This window comes from Diadema antillarum, unplaced genomic scaffold, assembly GCF_040938485.1.
Source record: "Diadema antillarum isolate AM-2024a unplaced genomic scaffold, OU_Dant_1.0 seq00001103_RagTag, whole genome shotgun sequence".
In the NCBI taxonomy this organism is placed as follows: Eukaryota; Metazoa; Echinodermata; class Echinoidea; order Diadematoida; family Diadematidae; genus Diadema; species Diadema antillarum.
In genome coordinates, this window is record NW_027271919.1 from 49452 (window position 1) to 70576 (window position 21125).

General features: G+C 38.3%; 2 protein-coding genes across 2 annotated transcripts; both read left to right on the forward strand.

Annotated features, from left to right (window-relative positions):
* Positions 1-254: 254 nt before the first annotated feature.
* Positions 255-18913, forward strand: LOC139743673 (uncharacterized). The gene is made up of 9 exons (XM_071654133.1): positions 255-382; positions 1217-1303; positions 3465-3812; positions 8487-8819; positions 11895-12224; positions 13894-14283; positions 16582-16680; positions 17864-18663; positions 18749-18913. The coding sequence occupies exons 2-9, from the start codon at positions 1240-1242 to the stop codon at positions 18911-18913; spliced, it is 2529 nt and encodes an 842-aa protein (XP_071510234.1). The 5' UTR covers positions 255-382; positions 1217-1239.
* An 11-nt stretch (positions 18914-18924) lies between these two features.
* LOC139743674 (uncharacterized) lies at positions 18925-19374 on the forward strand. Its single transcript, XM_071654134.1, has one exon. The coding sequence runs from the start codon at positions 18925-18927 to the stop codon at positions 19372-19374; it is 450 nt and encodes a 149-aa protein (XP_071510235.1).
* The last annotated feature ends 1751 nt before the right edge of the window (positions 19375-21125 follow it).

A 21125-nucleotide genomic window follows, 5' to 3' on the forward strand; every position in this document is an offset into this window, starting at 1 on the left:
TTTTTGGCCGAATAAGCCACAATATTCAATAAGAATTTAATCCCCCCCCCCCCCCCCGCCGTCCTTTGGTCGTTTTGGTCAATGACGCGCTACAAAACTTTACGCCTAGCTGCTCAATGGGCTTGACATCTGTCGTCTTGCTGCAAAAAAAAAAAAAAAAAAAAAAACACCAAAAAAAAAAAACAAACCGATCGTTCGGAGCTGGATTCCTGTTATGTACACATGTCGGAAATTACCCAACTTTAACGCGTCACCAACACATGACCAGTTAGTGTTTCGTTTTCTGTTCGGATTTGTCTTGAAACTTGGTAGCTTGATGTGAAATTTACCGACCGATTATCCAGAAAATCTGCCAGGAATGCCTACCAGGAACACAGAACAGGTTTGTGTGAATGAAATCATTTATTTCATACACAATCATGCCGTATATTAGGTCTCATTAACTCTGCTGGCATCCCTTAAATGGTAGTTCGTGTTTGCTACGTGTTGGGTTACGTAGGCCTATGTTACTCTCGCAATAGATCGCACCTTTCCCCGACAAACGGGCCAGGGTGCATGCGGTGACAAGAAGTATATTACACATTGTATATATCACAGTCTCTGTTTTGTTCGGTTTATATCCAAATTACACTTTCATATGTATTTTTTCCTGCCTATAGCGTTTGTAAAGCAAACTACACGGAAGTTACTTCTGTGCCGTTATCCAACGTTTCTAGGTTCTTAATCCCTGAAAATAAAACTATGTGAACTGACTGAATAGAAACGCTATGCTATAATGGAAAAAAGATTTAGATTGTTTAACCAGAAACTCTTTTGTGTTCGGCCCCTACATTCTCTGAAAAGATGTCCTAATCACCTTGACAAGGGGTTGTAGATTACATGGAGAAACCACTCAGGTTCCTCTCAACTTGATAGGGTATAAAAACAATCTCAGTGCCCTCCTGGAAAATACATATAATTTGTTATCATGATAGGCCACCAGAGAGGGAGGTTGACAATACTGTCATAATTTCGATAATAATACCTATCAAAGTAAAATACCAGACTGCAAATTCACCTTTAGAAGGCGCAGCTCCTTATCAATATTGCAGATTCCTCTTGTACAAATAACAATTAAAGCAGAGTAGAAATTAGAAGTGAACTATATTGGTGAATTTGTACGTTATCTGTACATAAAATGTTCTTTGTGTGAACCTTCTCACACCATTATCGTTAGGAGAGATTACCAATTTATCCAACATGCCACGAATTCACTGGACATGGGTGTTTGTTGCCCTGCTAGTAGCAGTCTCCCTATCGTCAGGTAAGCACATTATATATACTTGCTATAGTATACTAAATTCAATTCTGAAAACCAGAAGGTCGTCATTGCAACTTTGGGGGATATCAAATTACTGGTATCAAATTGAAGTGAGATTGAGATTCAATTGATTGAGTTTTAGTGCAATGTTAAACATAAAAAACAGAAAGGTTTGCTCGATATTTGGAACGATGCGTACAAATCTACCTACTTTTCATTAGATACACTTTTTATTTCATGAAAATTGATCGTTTCGTTTTTATTTAAACTCAAATCTTAGAAACCGATAACGCCCTTCTGGTTATCATGATTAACATTGTATTTGGTTCTTTCCCAATATCAGCGGGCTGTTCACAAAAAGATGGCACGCCACTTTTTAAATTCCCATTCTGGTTATTATATACGTAGACATGGTAGAGATGAAATTGTATTTTTATTAAATACTTCTTCTCACGTTTTGCATAATGTGCTTTCATTTCGTCTTCGCTTATGTTTCTTCTTCTTGTTAGTTAAAATGTGACTTTATACAACTTCCGTCACCATGTGATAATAAAAGTCACAACAAAATTACAAGCAAATATTTGGTCAGTTTGAAGCATAGACAAGAAGTTTGTAATTTTGAGAAGATTATTAAATTTATTTACCCCATAGTGTTCTTATAGAGTCAAAACACTCACAAACACACTTTCACACACACAAAAGCAAACAAGCAAAACCAAAAAAAAAGAAGAAAAAAAAACACACACAAACAAAAGCAAACAAGGAGGAAAGCAAAAATAAAATAAAACAAATTACCCGAAAACACATTGATGCGATTACTGTTATTCGGAAAAGTGTAACATTACCTTTAATGGGGATTTCCAACGTATTACGCATCAACAACAACCAAAAAAAAACAAACCCCAAAACCCCGAACAATCAGAGGAAGAGCAATGTGACCATAGTCGAACCTTGCCTCGTCTGCATACACCACACCATCCGCAAAGAGTTCAGCTTTTTTACCCTGTAGTCTCCATACAGGACCCGTAGCTGTGGTCGCTAAGTTTGAAGAGGAGGGAAGAATGGCTGCAGCTTCCCAATACTCAGGGCTTAAGGAAAACAAAGCAAACACAAGCACGAACAAAACTCCAAAATCGAACCAAAAAAAGGCACCCCCCACACACACGAGAAAACTGAATGGCATGATGACATTATGATCACCGATTAAAGACTATTTAGTGATTAAACTTGCCTCTAGTATTAAAGGAAACCATGTAAAATTATCCCCTTGATATGAAACAACAAAAAAACCACCTATATAAATTATTTGCGTTTCCTCACATATGCAAGTGTAAGTGTAAAGCTCTGGCAATTATTTTTAGCATGCTGAATATCGTCATATAAACAATGTTGTCATGGTTGTATGAGACTTTGCGATGACATTTGATCCGGAAATCAATGTGAAACTGGAAACTTCCGTCCTACAAAACCCAAATTATCAATTAACACACAGACAGTTTGGCACACATTTGGCATAATCTTCCCGACAGCATAGAATCTTTACGTTTTAAACTTCTTACAAAAGGATACGCACCTAATCAACAATAAATCAACATCTCTATGTGATTTATTATGATTTATGATTACAGAGGAGATCTTGACGGTTCACAGTTGTCCAAGATGATCCTACTATGGAAACATATTAATTATGTAAATCGACAACCCTGTATTGGTCTATATATGCAGGATTGAAAAAAAAAGTGAAGAATATAATCCAACAACTAAAGAAAAACTGCGTGATGCATGGGTTTATATTAAGTCCCTTAGATAACGACAATGGTTTGCTCGTTGCATTATTGTAGTTTGGACTCTCAGCTCAGCTCAAAGAACAGATGCAATGTTCAGCCACCATAGCTTGTAACACGCGAAAGAAAATGTTAACAAATAACTTCTATCATTATGTATTGTTTGATAAGGCCTAGTTTCAACTTCAAGGTTCTGACTCTTGCATTCAAAATGTCTTTATGGAAATGTCTGCCTTTGTCTGCCTCTTCTTGCCTGTCTCGGTGAACTCATCGAGAATATCAGCCCTGTAGATCTACTATTTGCCTTGTGTGTTTATCTGATGTGCAAGATTTCATCGATCCGATATTGAATTAAATGGCATTCGCCATTTTTTGTCTAGTGATATTTCTGGCCCATGGAGCTGTGGTTACCACTGAACCAGAGGTAAGACTACGACAAGGCTTACCCGGATCGGTGTCATGTACCGTGACCCGGAAGCTATTTGCGGTCTACTGGAAGAGAGGAGACACAATCGAAACTGCCATCACTGTCGTGATATTGGATACCTTTTACAACAATGGAGACATCAGCGGTCCAGGGTTTGAAGACGGGAGGTTTACAGTCGCCTCAAATCATTCCCTCATCTTTAATACTGCCCGGTCGGAAGACTCTGGTAGATACTTCTGCGAGGTGTCTGATTACGAGACCGGATCCCCGTATAGCAATCATTCAGATGTGACAGTATTCGGTAAGTTCCAATCAAAACTAATGTTAAAACGTATACTTTCTTTTTATATAATGGTTGTACTCTCATTCCTTTCTTTTTCTTCGCTCCCCTTAGAGTTTATCTTTTCAAATGCACCTTATTAATAACATGGCGTATTGATAATGTTAAAATAATGCCTATTATAGCCCATAATACATATTGTATTATGTCCATATATGAAAAGGGAAACAATGATTAAATACACACGCACACACACACACACATTATTGCAACAGTACCATATCAATGATAGTGCTCTTCTAGGCCATGCTTACACCAAGAACAGGCAACTTTACGTTGATGTCTTGCGTTTGATTGGTAATGCAAATAAAGTTAGAACTGAATCTGTGAATTTCTAATGATTTGAACAGTCCTTGGATCCATTTTGATGAATTCGTTGATGTCTGAAAATCTTGAACTTATAGCAACCTATCATTCCTCCCACTTTAATCAAACATATGCTATGTAGAGTATTGATTGTGATCATGGATATTCGCTTCAGAGTCAATGTGTAAGGGTGCTCAATAAATATTCATGTCACTTGCACCTTTGGATAAGAAGTTTGCGAATGTGCTCGTTGCAAATTGCTGAAAGCTTGGACATTGTGATTAAGTACTGAAACAATTTGAAAAGCGAACAGGCGTAAACAATGCTAAGCTAAATGCATGATTATGTTTGTCCATACATTCGTTTCTTTCCGTCAGTTTTTACTACAGTACTTTCATTATAGTAACCGAGGTGAAATATGTATTCGTGAAAATCTCTCTCTCTCTCTATATATATATGCATTGATAGATATGATATATATGTATATATATATATATATATATATATATATACATACATATAGAACTACATAATATATATATGATATATTTATGTATATATATGTATACACATCCATACATATAGAACTACATAACATATATATATATATGTATATTAAACATCTAATGCAACCCGCCACCCATGTACTCTTTTCTATCAATTAGAGGTATTTGGGATTCAAGTTTCAGAAAAAAGAAAATCATTCAAATATAAGTGAACATTTTGTTATCTTAAAAGATATTCATTGTTATGTAACGTATGAAAAATTATTGAAAAGATGTCATTTTTCTGTTTGATGAGGACCTTACTTTAAAAAGAGCGTATAAGTATTTGCATTCAAACCATTTGTGTCTTAACACATCTTGACCTTCGAGGCATAGTGACAACCGATTGGACGTCACTGTGCGGCATCCGTTTATATTAAAGCTTTTGGAACTTGGCCCTTCGCCGGATCTACAATGTAGACCCTACATCGAAAAAACGTACAATGACAATAGATAGATAGATAAATAGATACTTTATTTTCTGCAAATCAATATACATAAGTTACATAATAATGAACATGCAGGGAATATACAAATTAAATTCAACACAGAGTCGTTTGACTTGCATAAACAACGATATACATAAGTTACATAATCATGAACATTTAGGAAATATACAAAGTAAACTCAACAGAGTCTTTTGACTTGCATAAACAACTATAAAAGCGAATTAATGATATGATATACAATATGCATGTCTATGCAGCAGGAATTACAATAACTATTATAGTTAAGAAGCGATTATACGGAGGGCCGCCATTTTAAGCATTGCTTGAAAAGATGGCCGGCCCGCGTTTTTTTTTAAGACGGCACAGATTGGGGCATGGCGCGTGTTAAACCTATGGGAAAACGTTGGGTTAGGGTTTTTGGTTAGGGTTAGGGTTAGGGTTAGGGTTAGGGTTGGGGTTAGGGTTAGGGTTAGGGTTAGGGTTAGGGTTTGATGGTTAGGGTTAGGATTAGGATTAGGGTTAGGTTTAGGGATAGGGTCCCCAATAGATTTTTAGGGTCCCCAATCTGCGCCGTCAAAAAAAAAAACACGCGGCCGGCCCGAGGAAAAGAAAGGGACGTACTAGATTCGTAACAATACAAATTCTGCTGCGAAGATAGCAGGGGAAAATAAACTCTGCTGTGTGATGGTGGTGAATGTGCGTGCAGGTGCTTGAAAGTGCACAAGGACAGACAGGCTCGAATTTAGAATAATAGAATTGGTTTGTTGGAAGAGGGGACGACATGCGATGTTGCTATCGGGAGACCAACATTAGTCATATAAATTATTTGTTTTTAGTTCGTATTTGAAGTATACTGTAATAAAATGTGTTTCTTTAAGTTTGCTTTGAATGAAAACAAGGAGGCACATTGTTTCAACTCCTCAGGAAGAGTGTTTCATGTATCCGGACTGTGATGTCTAATCGACTTTTGAGCAAGTAAAAGCTTTGGATTACTTAAATGAAAATCATGGGAACGACGGGTAGGGTATGAATGAATATGGTCATTAGTTACAAGGGCATTATGAAAAAATGGTAATAAATTTCGAGTGTTTTATACATAAATATGGCAGTTAGGTATAAATGTACATCATGGGCCTTCAAAGTTTTTAGGCGATGAAATATAGGATCAGTGTAAGCCAAGAAATTTAAATGTGTGCATATACGAAGAGCCCTTTTCTGGAGAAGAAAAATTGTGTTCAATTTAGTTTTTCTACAGTTGCCCTATACAATATTGCAGTACATTACATATTGTAAAAATATAGTGTTACATAACATTATTAAAGTTTGATAATTGATTAGATATCTTATTCTTCTTAAAACACAAGTTGCTTTAGATATCGCTGTTGTAATATTTTGAACATGAATATTCCAAGTTAGATTGCTATCTAGGGTCACTCCTAGGAACTTGGTTGAATGTTTCTCAGCAATGTTTGTATCATCAATAAAAATACTATGGGGGTGGGGTGGGTTGGGATTGAAGCGTATGAAAGTGTATAGAACATGTCTTATCAATATTCAATGAAAGCTTGTTACTTCTAAACCATTTCGAGATGTTGCTTGATTCCGTATTTAGTGTATAAACCAGTGTTACAATGTCCTTGTGGGAATAAAAAACGTTGGTGTCGTTTGCAAATAAGATGAAGTTTAAACGAGGAGAGGAACTGATAATAAATCATTGATGTAAACTTAAAAAAAGTAGGGGCCCGACGATAGATCCCTGAGGGACACCACAGTCATGACACGTTAGAATAATTCATGTTGAGTGACTGGATTCAAATGCAACATATTGTTTTCGATAACTTGAATAACTTCTGAACCACGATAGAGTAATCCCTCTCACCCCATAATTATGTAATTGTTCAAGTAAAATGTCATGATCAATAGTGTCAAATGCTTTACTAAGATCCATAAAGACTCCAATTATGAGCTCCTTTTTAGTAAACGCATCAATAATTTATTGTCAACAGATTTAATTACAGCATAATCGGTAGAAAATCCTTTCCTAAAACCAAACTGATTCGCATTTAATATTTCATTTTCAATCATGAACAAGTAGAGACGCTTGTAAACTACTTTTTCTAGAATTTTCGATATTGCAGGTAACAGTGAGATGGGTCTATAATTTTTCACCATTGAAGGATCTTCTCTTTTATAGATGGGGATAACTTTAGCGATTTTGAAGGAGTCTGGATACCTACCGTTAAGTAGGGATAGATTGAATATATGGGTGAGAGGGGCTGCTAGGGGTAAATATTTTTTTTCAGCAAATTCACACTTAAGTTATCAGGCCCATAAGTACAAAATGTACAAAAATCGAAGTACATTTCATAACAGTTTATCGGAGTAAAGATACGGTACATAAGCAAGCTACGTATTCGTACCTATCTTTATTACGATAGACGCGTATCTAGCTTGTGTGCCCTGTACATTGTAGATCTGGCCGAGGACAGAGGCCCGAAAACTAATAGACGGGCTAGTGCAACACAGTGAGTTCCATTTTGTGTATAAATCTGTTGTCATTACATAAAGTCATGCACCTCCCCACTATGTTTATGAGTTTAAGTCCCTGTTGCCGTAGCTGATGCGTATATATATATATATATATATATATATACTTGGTGTCACAAATAAGCAAAAGCAATGGACAACCCTAAAGGTAAAACATAGTTCTGGAACGCCTGCAGACTTGTCGAATTTCGCTCAAAAGTGTACAAGTATGCCTAAGAAATGTGTGGAATAAAGCTGAAATAACAGGATGTTCTTTGGGTGATGAGAATGCGAAATATTAACAAAAAAAAAGTTTGCCGGAGTCGGGCTAACTCGGACCCGAGAATAACTCGGCTCGCTTTAACGGTGGGCAAAGGCAGGACCGAGTTGTCCCTCTTAATTGTACAGTGTTGTGCTATGGGAGCGCTTCGCGTTCTGGCTGGTCGCAGGTACGGGCCGAGTTGATACAACACGTACGCCTTTGAATTGTATGCGATTACGAACTGCGTGTAAATTGTCGGAAATAGCGCCGAGTTGTCCCTGAGACCGAATTTGCCTGGATCCTTCTGGAATAAAAGTCGGTAAACTGAATTTTATTTTTGATCTCAAATACTCCAAAACAACTCATCATCCAGAAAAATTCACGTCAGTCAGGTAAGTTTTTTTTTTTTTTAAAAGACTCTTTCGATATATTGCAGGCATATATTAAATGGTGCCTGACGGGTTCTCAAACCCTTACCAGAACAATATCTTCATTTTAACAGTAATACGTCTTCTACCGGCACACATTGATACTCTACCTAACTCAGATCCGCCAGTCATCACCGATGATAGACGTGTTCTTCAGTATGGTGAAAGGGCGATCCTGCGGTGTCAGTATGAAGAGCCGGTTTATGGAGTCTCCTGGCGGAAGGGAGATGAATATACTGAAGCAGAACCACTGATTGCGCTAGATCTGTTCTATGAGGTAAACCAGCGAGAATTTGGTGATGGCTACGACCAGGGTTGGTACAACATATCCGATGACTACTCTCTTGTCATCAACTCAGCGAGGATACGGGACAGAGGAAGATACTTTTGTGCTGTGTCTGATCTGGCAACAGGCAGACTTCTCGTCAACTTGACCAATGTCGACGTTGCGGGTAAGTCCTTTCTTGTATGTTTCTCATGACGATTGTAAATGATTAATGCAGTTAAAGATGATTATTTATAACGATGCAATGACAATGATTATACAATCATTGCCGGACGAATCACATAATACCACTTTGACTGAATAGCTTAAGGAGACATCGTGGGACAACGGATTTAAACGCTAGTCGTAATTTGGACCCTATATTCCCTTTTCAAAGGATAGTGTATTGCAGATTGGTAGCAGTCATGGATCGAATCCATGGACAATTTCAGCTTGATCTGATAATCCTTTTGTTGTGGCTATTACATAATTTCACATTGTTTTTTGTCCCATTCATTGCACAGCACGCAACTTGGCTAGAGGTACATGCATGTAGCACGCGAATAGATTCCAAACCTCAAAACCTCTTTTTTTTCAGTAAAGACTTTCACAGTCTGTGTCCTTCCTTTCCATTATCTAGACAGGTTAGGAAGGTCCACTTGTGTTTGAGTTATGGATCATTTTAAAACCTTCAGTCTACTCTTTCAGAATCTGCCCTTATAAAAATCCATGTCTGGCGATTTTTTTTGTTGGTTTAGTGATGCAGGATCACATATAGAATAACATTGGTAGGTGATATGAATTGTAACAGCCTTACAGTAATTTCTTGTCCAGCAGATTAACTGTTATGAAATAGGTGAATCATTGGGTATCTCATGGAGAGGCCAAGCATAATAAAGACCCAAACTCGTTGCCTCAAATATCGCGCTTCGATCATTTTAATTGTTTAAAGAAACTGCATTTCGTAATGATCTAAGCTCTGTTGATGGGAATGAATTATTTTCAAATGTTACTGATGTAAATGTCACGTGGCAAAAGTTAAAAGAATTTTTTGAAACTTTCTGACAAACATGCACCTCAGGGCCTATGTATCAGTGCGCACCCCCCCCCCCAAAAAAAAAGCAACCAAATAACAACAACAAATCTAAGGGTCCCAGATGGATAACTACACTCCATGTTTGTATTCTTAATCAGTTAATACAATTTGTGCGTATCCCTGCCGATTTTGAAATGGCCAAAACAGTTTCTGTTTCCAAAACCAAACATACTTATAAACAAACAACTTTCGTGCTATCTCCCTTTTGTCAATTGTTTCCAAAGCGTGTAATGGAGCAGTTAATTCTAGATTGATGAGATACCTCAATAAAAGAATGATTAATGATTGATCGGCAGTCCTGTTATAGGAATAAAAATCCACCTCAACATGTTGACAGAAATTTGGGAGATGATGTAAAATACAACCTTTACAAAGGTTCTACTGATTATGTTTTCTTAAACGTTCGTTATTATTGCCCATGATCTTCTTTCAAGAAACTATGGGATTTTTAAAGCTTATTAAGAGTCTTTAAACTTATACCGCAGGCTAATGTTTTGGTGGTATATATACCATTTTAATGGCTGTTTAATACAACTTTTTTTTTTTTCCGATTACATTGTTTTGCCATTTTGTACACCTGGTCATTACTGATCTTCAAACTTTGTTTGTTTTTATATCTATGAAACGTGATTTCATATTTATACATTTGGATTGCACAGGATATTGATGTGAAACAGCATTCACCTGCTGATCTTGTTATCATGTCAAATATGGAAAAATATGAAAAAAAAAGGATTGATCATTGTCTGATGAAACATGTTTTTCATTATATATCACTTTGGCTCCTAATATTGACTACTGTTCAACTGTGTAGGGTTTTCATGGACAAAGAAATATGTCATGGGATTACAAAGGTGTCAAAACAAATATTGTCGTTAAGTATTAGATGCGATTGATTACACGCCTCAGTTCAAATGATGTTAGATTCTTTAGGGTTACAATCTATCGAACATGGATTTGAATAAGATTACCATGTACTTAATGTACAAAAGTTTGAACGGCCTTCCTCCTGGTTATTGAAGAGGAGCTTTACCCAAGACAAGCAATTCATATGCTACAAGATCAGTTTCAATGCACCAACTGTATACGTAGCTAAAATCAAACAGATTGCAAAAACAGTCTTTGTCATACATAACAACGGGTTATTCATCTCACTAATCGTTCCCATCAAATCCTCCGCCTCACTTCCCTTTTTAAATAATGTCCGCAACATCTAAGTAGTAGATTGATATCTTCTCTCTTTGCAAATTGCCTTCATGTATTCTTTGTATCCCTTTTGTTCCCCTCTTTCCTTTTTGTCTTTATACCTAAAGGTCCTACTTTTATGAAATTAATTATTGTATGATTATTTTATGTTTGTAATAAACATTATTATGACATTGTAATGCAATTTGTAGCAGTTCTCCCTTGAAAAGCAGGCCTTGCGGTTTGAATGGAACCAAACAGCTTTTTATAAAGAAGTTTGTAAAGAAGCCATTAACTGAATAAACGAAATTTAACAAAGAATCGAAGCTACAGTGACTTCTGTAGAGAATTGATTGCCATTATAGTTGTCCGCTCCAGATATATATCGAAGTGAGAGGGTGCAAATCGATGTCACCCCTCACCCAAGTTGTTGTTGTTGTTCATTTTGTTGTTCATTTTCCATCTGTGAAGATGGCTGGATAGCCCATATTCAGCTACACTAAGCTGGTCTTCCATGGGGTCCAGTTGGATGTGGGGTGAGACCACTTCACCGGGTTAGACACCCTGCTCTTTGCAATGAATGAATGAAGCGGGATCTTTTGCGTGCATGAGCTGTGACTCTATCATACACGGGACCTCCATTTTATGTCCTATCCGAGGGACAACCACGTGTTCAAGTGTAAAAATGTTTTTGCAGTGACAATTTTTGAAAAGGTACCTGATGTAAGTAATGCGTAGCTAAGTACCAATTGCAATATCCCAACATCCATCTCCTTCCGTTATTGTTGTTGTTGTTGGTAAAATACTTTCATCGTGATCAAGGAGACCACGATGGTTTGGTTTCATTTCCTCAAAAATCATAATGTAAATTAATGTAGGGTAGACAGATGTATAGGTGACAGAAAGAAGCAAAAGCAAAGGACAACCCTTACGTAATATGTCTTACCAATACCAATACACGTTGATATTTTACCTAATCAGATCCGCCAGTCATCACTGATGCTAGACGTGTTCTTCAGTATGGTGACAGGGCGTTCCTGAAGTGTCAGTATGAGAAGGCGGTTTCTACAGTACACTGGCTGAAAGGGGATACCTACGCCGATGCAGATTTGTTGGTTGTACTCGACCTATTACAGGAGATAAGCGACCGGAAAGGTCCTGGTTACGACCAGGGTGGATACAACATATCCAGTGACTTTTCTCTTGTCATTAACTCAACAAGAATACAAGACAGAGGAAAATACTTTTGTGCTGTGTTAGATCTGGAAACAAACACACTTCTATTCAATTCGACGTATGTCGCAGTTGTTGGTAAGTCCATGTACTATGTATATGATGACGATTGTAAATGATGAATATATTTGATGATGCATTTACGATGATAATACCAGCATTGCCCCATAATTGCACAATAGCCCTCTAACAGCCAAGTTCCTAGGAGTGACCCCAGATAGCAATCTAACTTGGAATACTCATGTTCAGAATATTGCAACAGCAATATCTAAAGCAACTGGTGTTTTAAGGAGAATAAAATACTTAATTAACGATCAAACTTTAATAATGTAATATAACACCTTATTTCTACCATATGTAATGTACTGCAATATCGTATGGGGCAACTGTAGCAAACTAAATTGAACACAATTTTTCTTCTCCAGAAAAAGGCTCTTCGTATATGCACACATTCAAATTTCTTGGCTCACACTGATCCATTTTTTTTTTTATCGCCTAAAAACTCTAGAGGCCCATGATATACATTTATACCTATTTACTGCCATATTCATGTATAAACGCACTCGAAATTTATGACCATTTTTTCATAATGCCTTAGTAACCAGTGACCATATTCACTCATACCCTAGCCGTCGTTCCTATGATTTTCATTTAAGTAATCCGAAGCTTTTACTTGCTCAAAAGTCGATCAGACATCACGGTCCGGATACATGGAACACTCTTCCTGAGGAGTTGAAACAATGTTCCTCCTTGTTTTCATTCAAAGCAAACTTAAAGAAGCACATTTTGTTACATTAAACTTCAAATACAAACTAAAAACAAATAATTTATATGAGTAACGTTGGTCTCCCGATAGCAACATCGCATATCGTTCCCTCTTCCAGCAAACCAATTCTATTATTCTAAATTACAGCCTATCTGCCCTTGTGCACTTTCAAGCACTTGCAAGCACATTCACCACCATCACACATCAGAGTTTATTTTCCCCCACTATCTTCGCAGCAGAATTTGTATTGTTACGAATCTAGTACGTCCCTACCTTTTCCTCGGGACGTCCATCTTTTCAAGAAATGTTTACAATGGCGGCCCTCTGCATAATTGCTCCTTAACTAAAAATTGTTATTGTAATCCCTGCTGCATAGATATTCATACTGTATATCATGTCATTAATTTCCTTCTATATCGTTGTTTATGCAAGTCAAGCGACTCTGTTTTAAATTTACTTTGTATATTTCCCACATGCTCATGATTATGTGACTTATGTTTATTTATTTGCAGAAAATAAAGTATCTATCAAACAAACAAACAAACGCAAAGGCTTAGGGAGAGGAAAGTGTTCAACGGATTTAGATTGACTAGGCGTGATTTGGACCCGATGTTTCCTATTCAAGAGCCCTATCTATTATCCATCATGTCTATGTGATGAACTGAGACTTTCGTTCTTCTTGAATGCCATCGCTTAGGCAGGAAATTAATAAGCCAGAAAGAACAGTTTCAAACGAATTTTACGCATCTGTTTACTATAAATGAAACCCGATAATGCTGTGATCATTTCTTAAGACTCTATCACATTATTCCTGTACCTAGCTCGAGGCTGAGTGCCAAGTGAAAAGTTCCATTTAGAAGAGAGGAAAAAATCCCTTACCTTCCTTCTCACATATGCCTACTACCATTTCATTTTACTATTGTTGAAATGTTCATGATCTTAGCACTGACTGAGATGTCAATGCGTGTGTTCTATTTGCAGCCGCCCCCCAAGAACCATTTCCGGAAATTGATATGTGTGTGCCGATCAGCTCAAATGAATCGATGCAAACTTGCAACATCAGTGCGGACAGCAATACAACAATATCTCTCACATGCACTGTGACGGGGTACTATCCCAACATCAGTTTGCTATTCAGCGATGCCTCACACCTGGCAAGCATGACTGAAAGAAGAATCTCTAAGGATTCGGAAGGACTACTCACCCAGATGGTTACGATAGAGCTGTTGGTAGGATCCGATCCGGTTAAATGCACATCTAGCGGACTACCATTCGGAACCACGAGAACAACAAAGGGTGTGTTCACACCTACAACGACAGGAAACCACACGGATGCAAACAACATCGTTACAGCGCCTGCTCCTGTCAAAGGTTCCTGTGACTATAGATTTATGTTGATAAATTGGTCACAACACGTAGGGGAGATGCAGTAGAGCTGAGCCAATTATTCTATTTTAGAAACGTTTCATTAGAATTATTGCTTATAACAGGTGTTTGTTACCACGTTGAAGTACAAGTATAGAACTGTCTTGTACCTACGAAAAGCCATTCTAGATCATCGCCCAATTAAAAAAAAAATCTTTGGAAAAAGCGTTAATTGGCTTAACATTCTGGCGTTGTGAGGAGTGAGCCATGTCGTCAGGAGAGTTGTACCATGGAGCTACCAAAAAGGTAGCTCCATGGTTGTACCAGCTTTGGGAGACTTATGGCACTTGTTACAGAGTTGAACCATAATGTAAACAGATACAGATGAATGTAAAAAATGGGCCTACGAGTAACCAAAAATAACTCTAAACTAACAAAATTGGTTTCATCTTAAAGTCAAGTAAGAACATCTCGAAATTAAAGAAGTTGAAATATTCATCATATCATTAGGCAGTTTATCAAAAGCCCTCAAAAGAATCACTCGCATTAAGATTTGCCTTTAGATATTTTGCAATAAGACCTCATTACTTGTACTCATCACCTTTGTCTTATTTAGGATAATCCCTTGCATAATGAAGTAAAAACAAGCTACTCATTGGAACTGCAACCTGAATCTTAGTAACAAGGCACCGTAATTTTAAAAACATACCAAAATAAAGAAATGTTAGAGGGATGGCATAGTTTTGGTTGAGCTGGGAATTCAGACTTTAACTTTTTGCGAGATAATTGGAAAGTACTTAAGATATTAAAGACCATACAATTCCATGAGAAATTAAAGACTTGTTTGATTTAAAAAATGATTTTGACATGACTGAGATATTCAAAAACAAAGCAAAACACAGTGGTTCAAATTAATGATGGGACCGTATCATGTCCATATGTATAAAGCAAAAATCATTAACGTTAAATACGCAATGATTCATGCCAACCGCTTGCTATTATTCCTTAGAATAGGAGGCCTTGTTATTCACAGACTCTAAATGGACACTTCCACTTAAACCCTAAGCGTGATGCAGCTTGTGTTTCTGGAGGAAAATTAACAGATAACTGTAAAAAGTTAGGTTACTCTACTTTTTTCTTTCATACATATTGGATGTAAATTGTAAGAAGAGCATAATTCAATATTTTAACTGTCACATGTGCCAGTACTGTGACTATAGGCAAGCCATTAGCATTCATTAGGAGTTTCGATAAACTGAAGCTCTTACTTTCGTTTCTGTTTTTATCTTTTTTCTCCAAAACAAAAACATGGAGTACATCCATTAAAAGACAAGTCCACCTTCATATACATGCATGTGAATTAAGTGAATACAGCAATTTAGTAGAGCACATCAGTGAGAGTTTGATGAAAATCGGACATCCGTTCAAAAGTTATGAATTTTTGAAGTTTTTGCTCAGTCACTGCTGGATGAGAAGACTACTACAGCTTGTGATGTCACATGTGTAGAACGATATAAAGAAAATATGAAGAAAAATCAATATGTTTTCACTTTTCTCCCTTCATAAACAAACACTTGACTTGCCTGTTTCAGAAGGCAGGGGGAATTATGTTACCCTTAACATACGTTAGTGCAAGTCGAGGAAATGTGCACTTTTTTTTCAAAAAAAAATATTGAGTTAGTAGTCTTCTCATCCAGCAGTGGTGTCGGAATGCAGCTAATCTCGAACTCCACCGTGCAGATATTCCTTCCAAATCTTTGCATACCTATTTCGAGTAGGCCTAGAGAAGCGCCAAACACTATTCACACCGTCTTGATCAACCTGCCAGAAAGCACAGCATACATTGTATATACAAAACTTGCTATGTTCAGTTTATTATAATATTTCAAGCAAAACAAACAGAATAATTATTTCATATTGCAATAGAAAATGTCTTGATGAACGTCATTTATCCCGAATTGTGATATATGCTGAAATAATAATGAAATTGCAAGATAACAATATGATGTGTTCTATAATACATCGTATCGTAGTGGTTAAACTCTGACAACGTTCTGCATATTATAATGCTCATGCTTGTTGGACGCAGTTTTCGCAAACCGGTTGGAATTAGGTTTTAAATCATTACACTATCGTCATGGCCAATATGGATAGGAGGATGTTATTTACATGTTGCACCTAATTCTTGAAGGCATGTTGGTAGAAATACAAGGAACGATCATTTCTTCCCTGATATTACAGGTTAAATGTTTTTCATCAGCAATAGTTGTGAGATGCCGTATTGCTCAAAATTATATTCCACAGCTGCTGCGGTGCCTGTGATCCTAGTCCTTCTAGTCCTTATCATCATGGTAATTGCAGCAATTCTTCTTTACAGGAAATATAAGAAGAAAACGAAAGAAAGTAAGTGCACAATATGTTTTTTCCTGCGTTTTCATTGTGTGTTGAAAATATTATATATATATATACATATATATATATATATATATATATATATGTTATATAATGAAATCTCTGATGGCATGTACAATTTTTTTGTCAATTTTATAAAGCCTAATATGGAAAATCTGTTATTCCCAACTGTAAGCTCAACATAAGCAAAACACCCAAGTAATATTCACTTCAGCAAAGTGAGTCTTTCCCTTAAGTCTACGGAAACAATCGTGAAAACGAAACTTTACAAATAAGGTCATATATCTACTCTTTATCAAGAGACCGGATATGCTTTATGCTTGATTTTTGTTTTGTTTTTGTTTCTTGGTTTGTTCTTTGACTGATTACACTGTTTGAGGGGTTTATGGTCTTTTTGTATGGGGATGGTTGTCAATGAGATAAATATTTATGCAAAGAGAATTTTAACTTGCAATATATAAGTATATGTACACGTCATTAGAAATTCGATATTCGATGGTGTGGTTAATATGCTCGGGAGCGAAGCGACCGTGCCCGGTCGAGCAAAGCGACGGAGGCGGAAGGTGGGAGGAGAACACCCCTTCCGTAGTGATATATATATATATATATATATATATATATATATTTCCCGTTTTGTTGTTAATAATAAATTCGGTGATTTATTTTGGCTTTTTTCAAACTTTCGAAACAGTCCTATAGCTTCTGGATTCAGTAGAAGGTAGTATTATATTGACCAGTACTAAGTTTAGGGAGGTTGTCCAAAGGGGAATGGTGTTGGTGGAGTGTTCACTCTCACGCAAGGGTGCTTTTGCATTCTTTTCAATACACACTGAAATATTGCACTTTTCTATGAACAGAAAAGTTGCAAAAAATATTTAGGAACAATGTGAATGACTAAAACGTAGGTATCTGTCACCTTTTATCCGCTGTGCGACTTCACAGTTTCCTAAGGTTGTAGAAGTGAACCACAAGGGGAGGGACGGTGTAGGAGGAGGTGTCAACTTCCAACACGACTGGGCATTGGCATACATAGAATTGAAATGAAACTATGCGTGCCTGAATCATTGTTTTCACATATTGATACAATGAAATCTTTGAAGGCTTCCGTGGTGGTAGAACGTTGGATGGTAGAAGGCTTCACGCTGCAAGAAACTACCCAGAGACCCTACACCAGCTCTAGAACGAAGGGTAAACGACAAGCTCCTTTCGCTACAACGGAAGGACGCCCTGTCCCAGGCCCTCTACCGCAAACTACGTAGCTCATCGGGCCTGTGCCCGATACTCTTTGGGCAACCAAAGATTCACAAACCGGACATTCCACTTAGACCCATCGTCTCGACCAGGGGCTCTCCCACATACGCACTAGCTCAGCACTTGGCTTCTATCTTGCAGCCTCTTGTTGGCCAAACTGTGCACCATGTGAAGAACTCCAAACAATTCATTGACCAAGTCCGTCAGATGACAGTCTCTAACAGTGATCTTCTCATCAGCTTTGATGTTGAGTCACTATTCACGAGTGTGCAAGTTAAGGATGCGTGCGATATCATCCTCAAGAGACTTGACTCTGATCGAACTCTACCAGACAGGACCAAACTGTCTCCAACAGAGATCCATGACTTGCTCGGTATGTGTCTCAATTCCACCTCTTTCATATGGAGAAACACTTTCTACCAGCAGACAGAAGGCGCAGCAATGGGGTCCCCGCTTTCCCCTATTGTCGCAAATCTGTTCATGGAAAACTTTGAAGAGACAGCACTACAGACAGCGACGCTCCGACCCAAAGTGTGGCTTAGATACGTGGATGACACCTTTGTGGTCTGGCAACATGGTGCAGAGGAGATCAACAACTTCCTTCAGCACCTAAACTCTCAACACCCTTCCATCAAGTTCACCATGGACATGGAGAACCAAGGGGATATCCCCTTTCTGGACACCAAGATCACGAGGACGGCACAGGGATCCCTTTCCCACCAGGTTTACCGCAAACCTACTCACACCGACTAGATATCTGAACTACCGTTCATATCACCATCCGTCCATATTGAGATTCATCAACAAGACCCTGGTCAAGCGAGCCTACGAGGTCAGCGACCAAGCCCACCTACCCAGGGAACTGAAGCACATCAAGCAGGTGTTGAAGCGCAACAGCTACCCCCACACAAGATTTCCACAGAGCTCCCACCTGTGCGGAATGACAGTGGAACGCAACCAAAGTCGAGAGTGATCCTCCCATACATGGGTGCAGCCTCTCACAAGATCCAGAGGATTCTGAGAGAAGCCGACGTTGAAGTTCGTCACAGTTCTTCAACCAAACTTCAATCTCTCCTCACCACACACAAGGACAAACGACACTCCAAGAACCTTCCTGGAGTCTACCGCATTCCTTGTGAATGCCTTAAGGTCTACATCGGAGAGACAGGCCGATCCTTCGCCACCCGGTTAAAGGAACATCAGGCCCATGGACGACGAGACGAACGGGACAAGTCTGCTATTATTCACCATGCCCACACCTGTGAACACAGGATCCTATGGGATGAGAGCAGACTCATCACACAAGTCCCCAACTGGTACCAACGACGAGTCAGAGAAGCACTGGAAATCGAGGTGCATAATACTGTCCCACAGGATAATGGCCTCCACCTGAGCAATATCTGGCTAACTCTACTTGACAATCAGGCTAATTAACACCCCTTAGCCTCCCCACAATAGTGGCCCTAATTGATATTTACAGTTTTAGACAACCACCACAATGTGTGCAGCCAACCGTGACAACCCCTCCACACAGGAAGTGACTGTGTGCACTCAACCTTGACCTGCCCACCTACTGTGACCCATTCAGCCAATCAAAGACTTTCCCTCTAGGAACACAAGGTCCCTTTGATCCTTCATGAGGGTATTTAAGCCGGATTTTCCACTCACTTGCTCATTTTTTTTTTTTGTCAGGTTAGGATCACCAATGGCTCGTGACCGATGGCAACGCCTCTTATTTGTGACTCATCTTCACATCCCATGCTTGTAACCTTGGTAACGGGCTGACCCTATGTCAGAGAGAGGAGCTCAGCACCCTCCACCCCCCTAGCTGTCTGTTTTCTCTGTTCTGTCCTCACCCTTTCCGCTATTCTTCTATCATCCCTTCTCTTCCACGATGTCTCTGCCTACTAGGCTAATAATAACTTAACACCTAGGCCGATAAGATAACTAGAGGCACCTGCCCCCAGGAAAGGCCAAGACATCACCGGCGTCGACGGGCGGGTCCTATACCTGCTTTGCCGACGGGAACGGCGTAACCCTGCATCGCATCTCTCTCGATGCAGGAGTAGGCAGATGACATCATTTCCGGAACCCTGTCCCCTTTTCCTTCCTTTGTAAATATATCTCTTGTAAATATTGAAATAAATGTGATTAGTTTTTTGTAAATAATTTGAAGTAGTATAGGTTTTGTAATTGAATTTAAAGGCACATTTGAATAATTATATTTTTGGAGCAAATTGCCCACCCGGCAGAGAGTTCCATCAAATCTAAAACAACAACAACAACACTTGCTCATTCCCTTGAGAACGGCGAGAACATGCTCGCAGAAACGTCGGGATTGGGTAGGCCCTTTTCAGGGCCACTCACTTACTCCAGAAAGAATACGTGGTGCACCGTGAAGCCTTCTACCATCCAATATTGATACAAGTATATAAGTCAAAGTACCTTACCACTGACTTATCGTTTACGAAACCACTGCGATTTTCATGCATAATGTCACATGGGTTATAAACCTCGAGAAACTCCGGATACTTGATGGAACTGCCTATCGCGGAGTCTGTCAAAATTATAGCCCTTAGAGTTTGAGCTCTCCTCATTTCCTTTCTCTGGAAATAAAAAAAGGAAAGGACAAAATTCTGATAAAGAACCAAAAAAAAAAAAGATCAGGAAAGGATATAAGCTCTTTATATCCACTAATTCCGGTAATTTTCTCGTATATCTCAAACTTATACACTCTCTCTTTGGAAAAAGTTTAAAGGCTGTAGCTTTATATGCATACATGCCACTTAATTATCCTGGGGTTTTTTCGCATTCCAAATCAATTTTTTGAAGGGGGGATACGACCGTCCCATCCCCCTCCCCACCCCTTATGTACGCTATACGATATACTTCTTCAATCTCGCTTAATGGTATTTGCAAAATTATGCCCCATAATTATTCTTTAATTCACACTTTCAACAGGACTGGATGCTTCAGCCTGTCAGACATTACTCCAGGACAATGGTAAAATTGATGTGTTCCTCGACCAACTATATGAAGAGTTTGTTCGCAAAAACCGATAAGTCCATTTTTGAAGATTTTCAAGTACGGCCTCTGTCATAAAGTACAAAATAATACCTTTTAAATGATATATTGGTCATTACATATAAAGGTACATTTTTGAAGTTATGGTCAAAAGAAGCAAA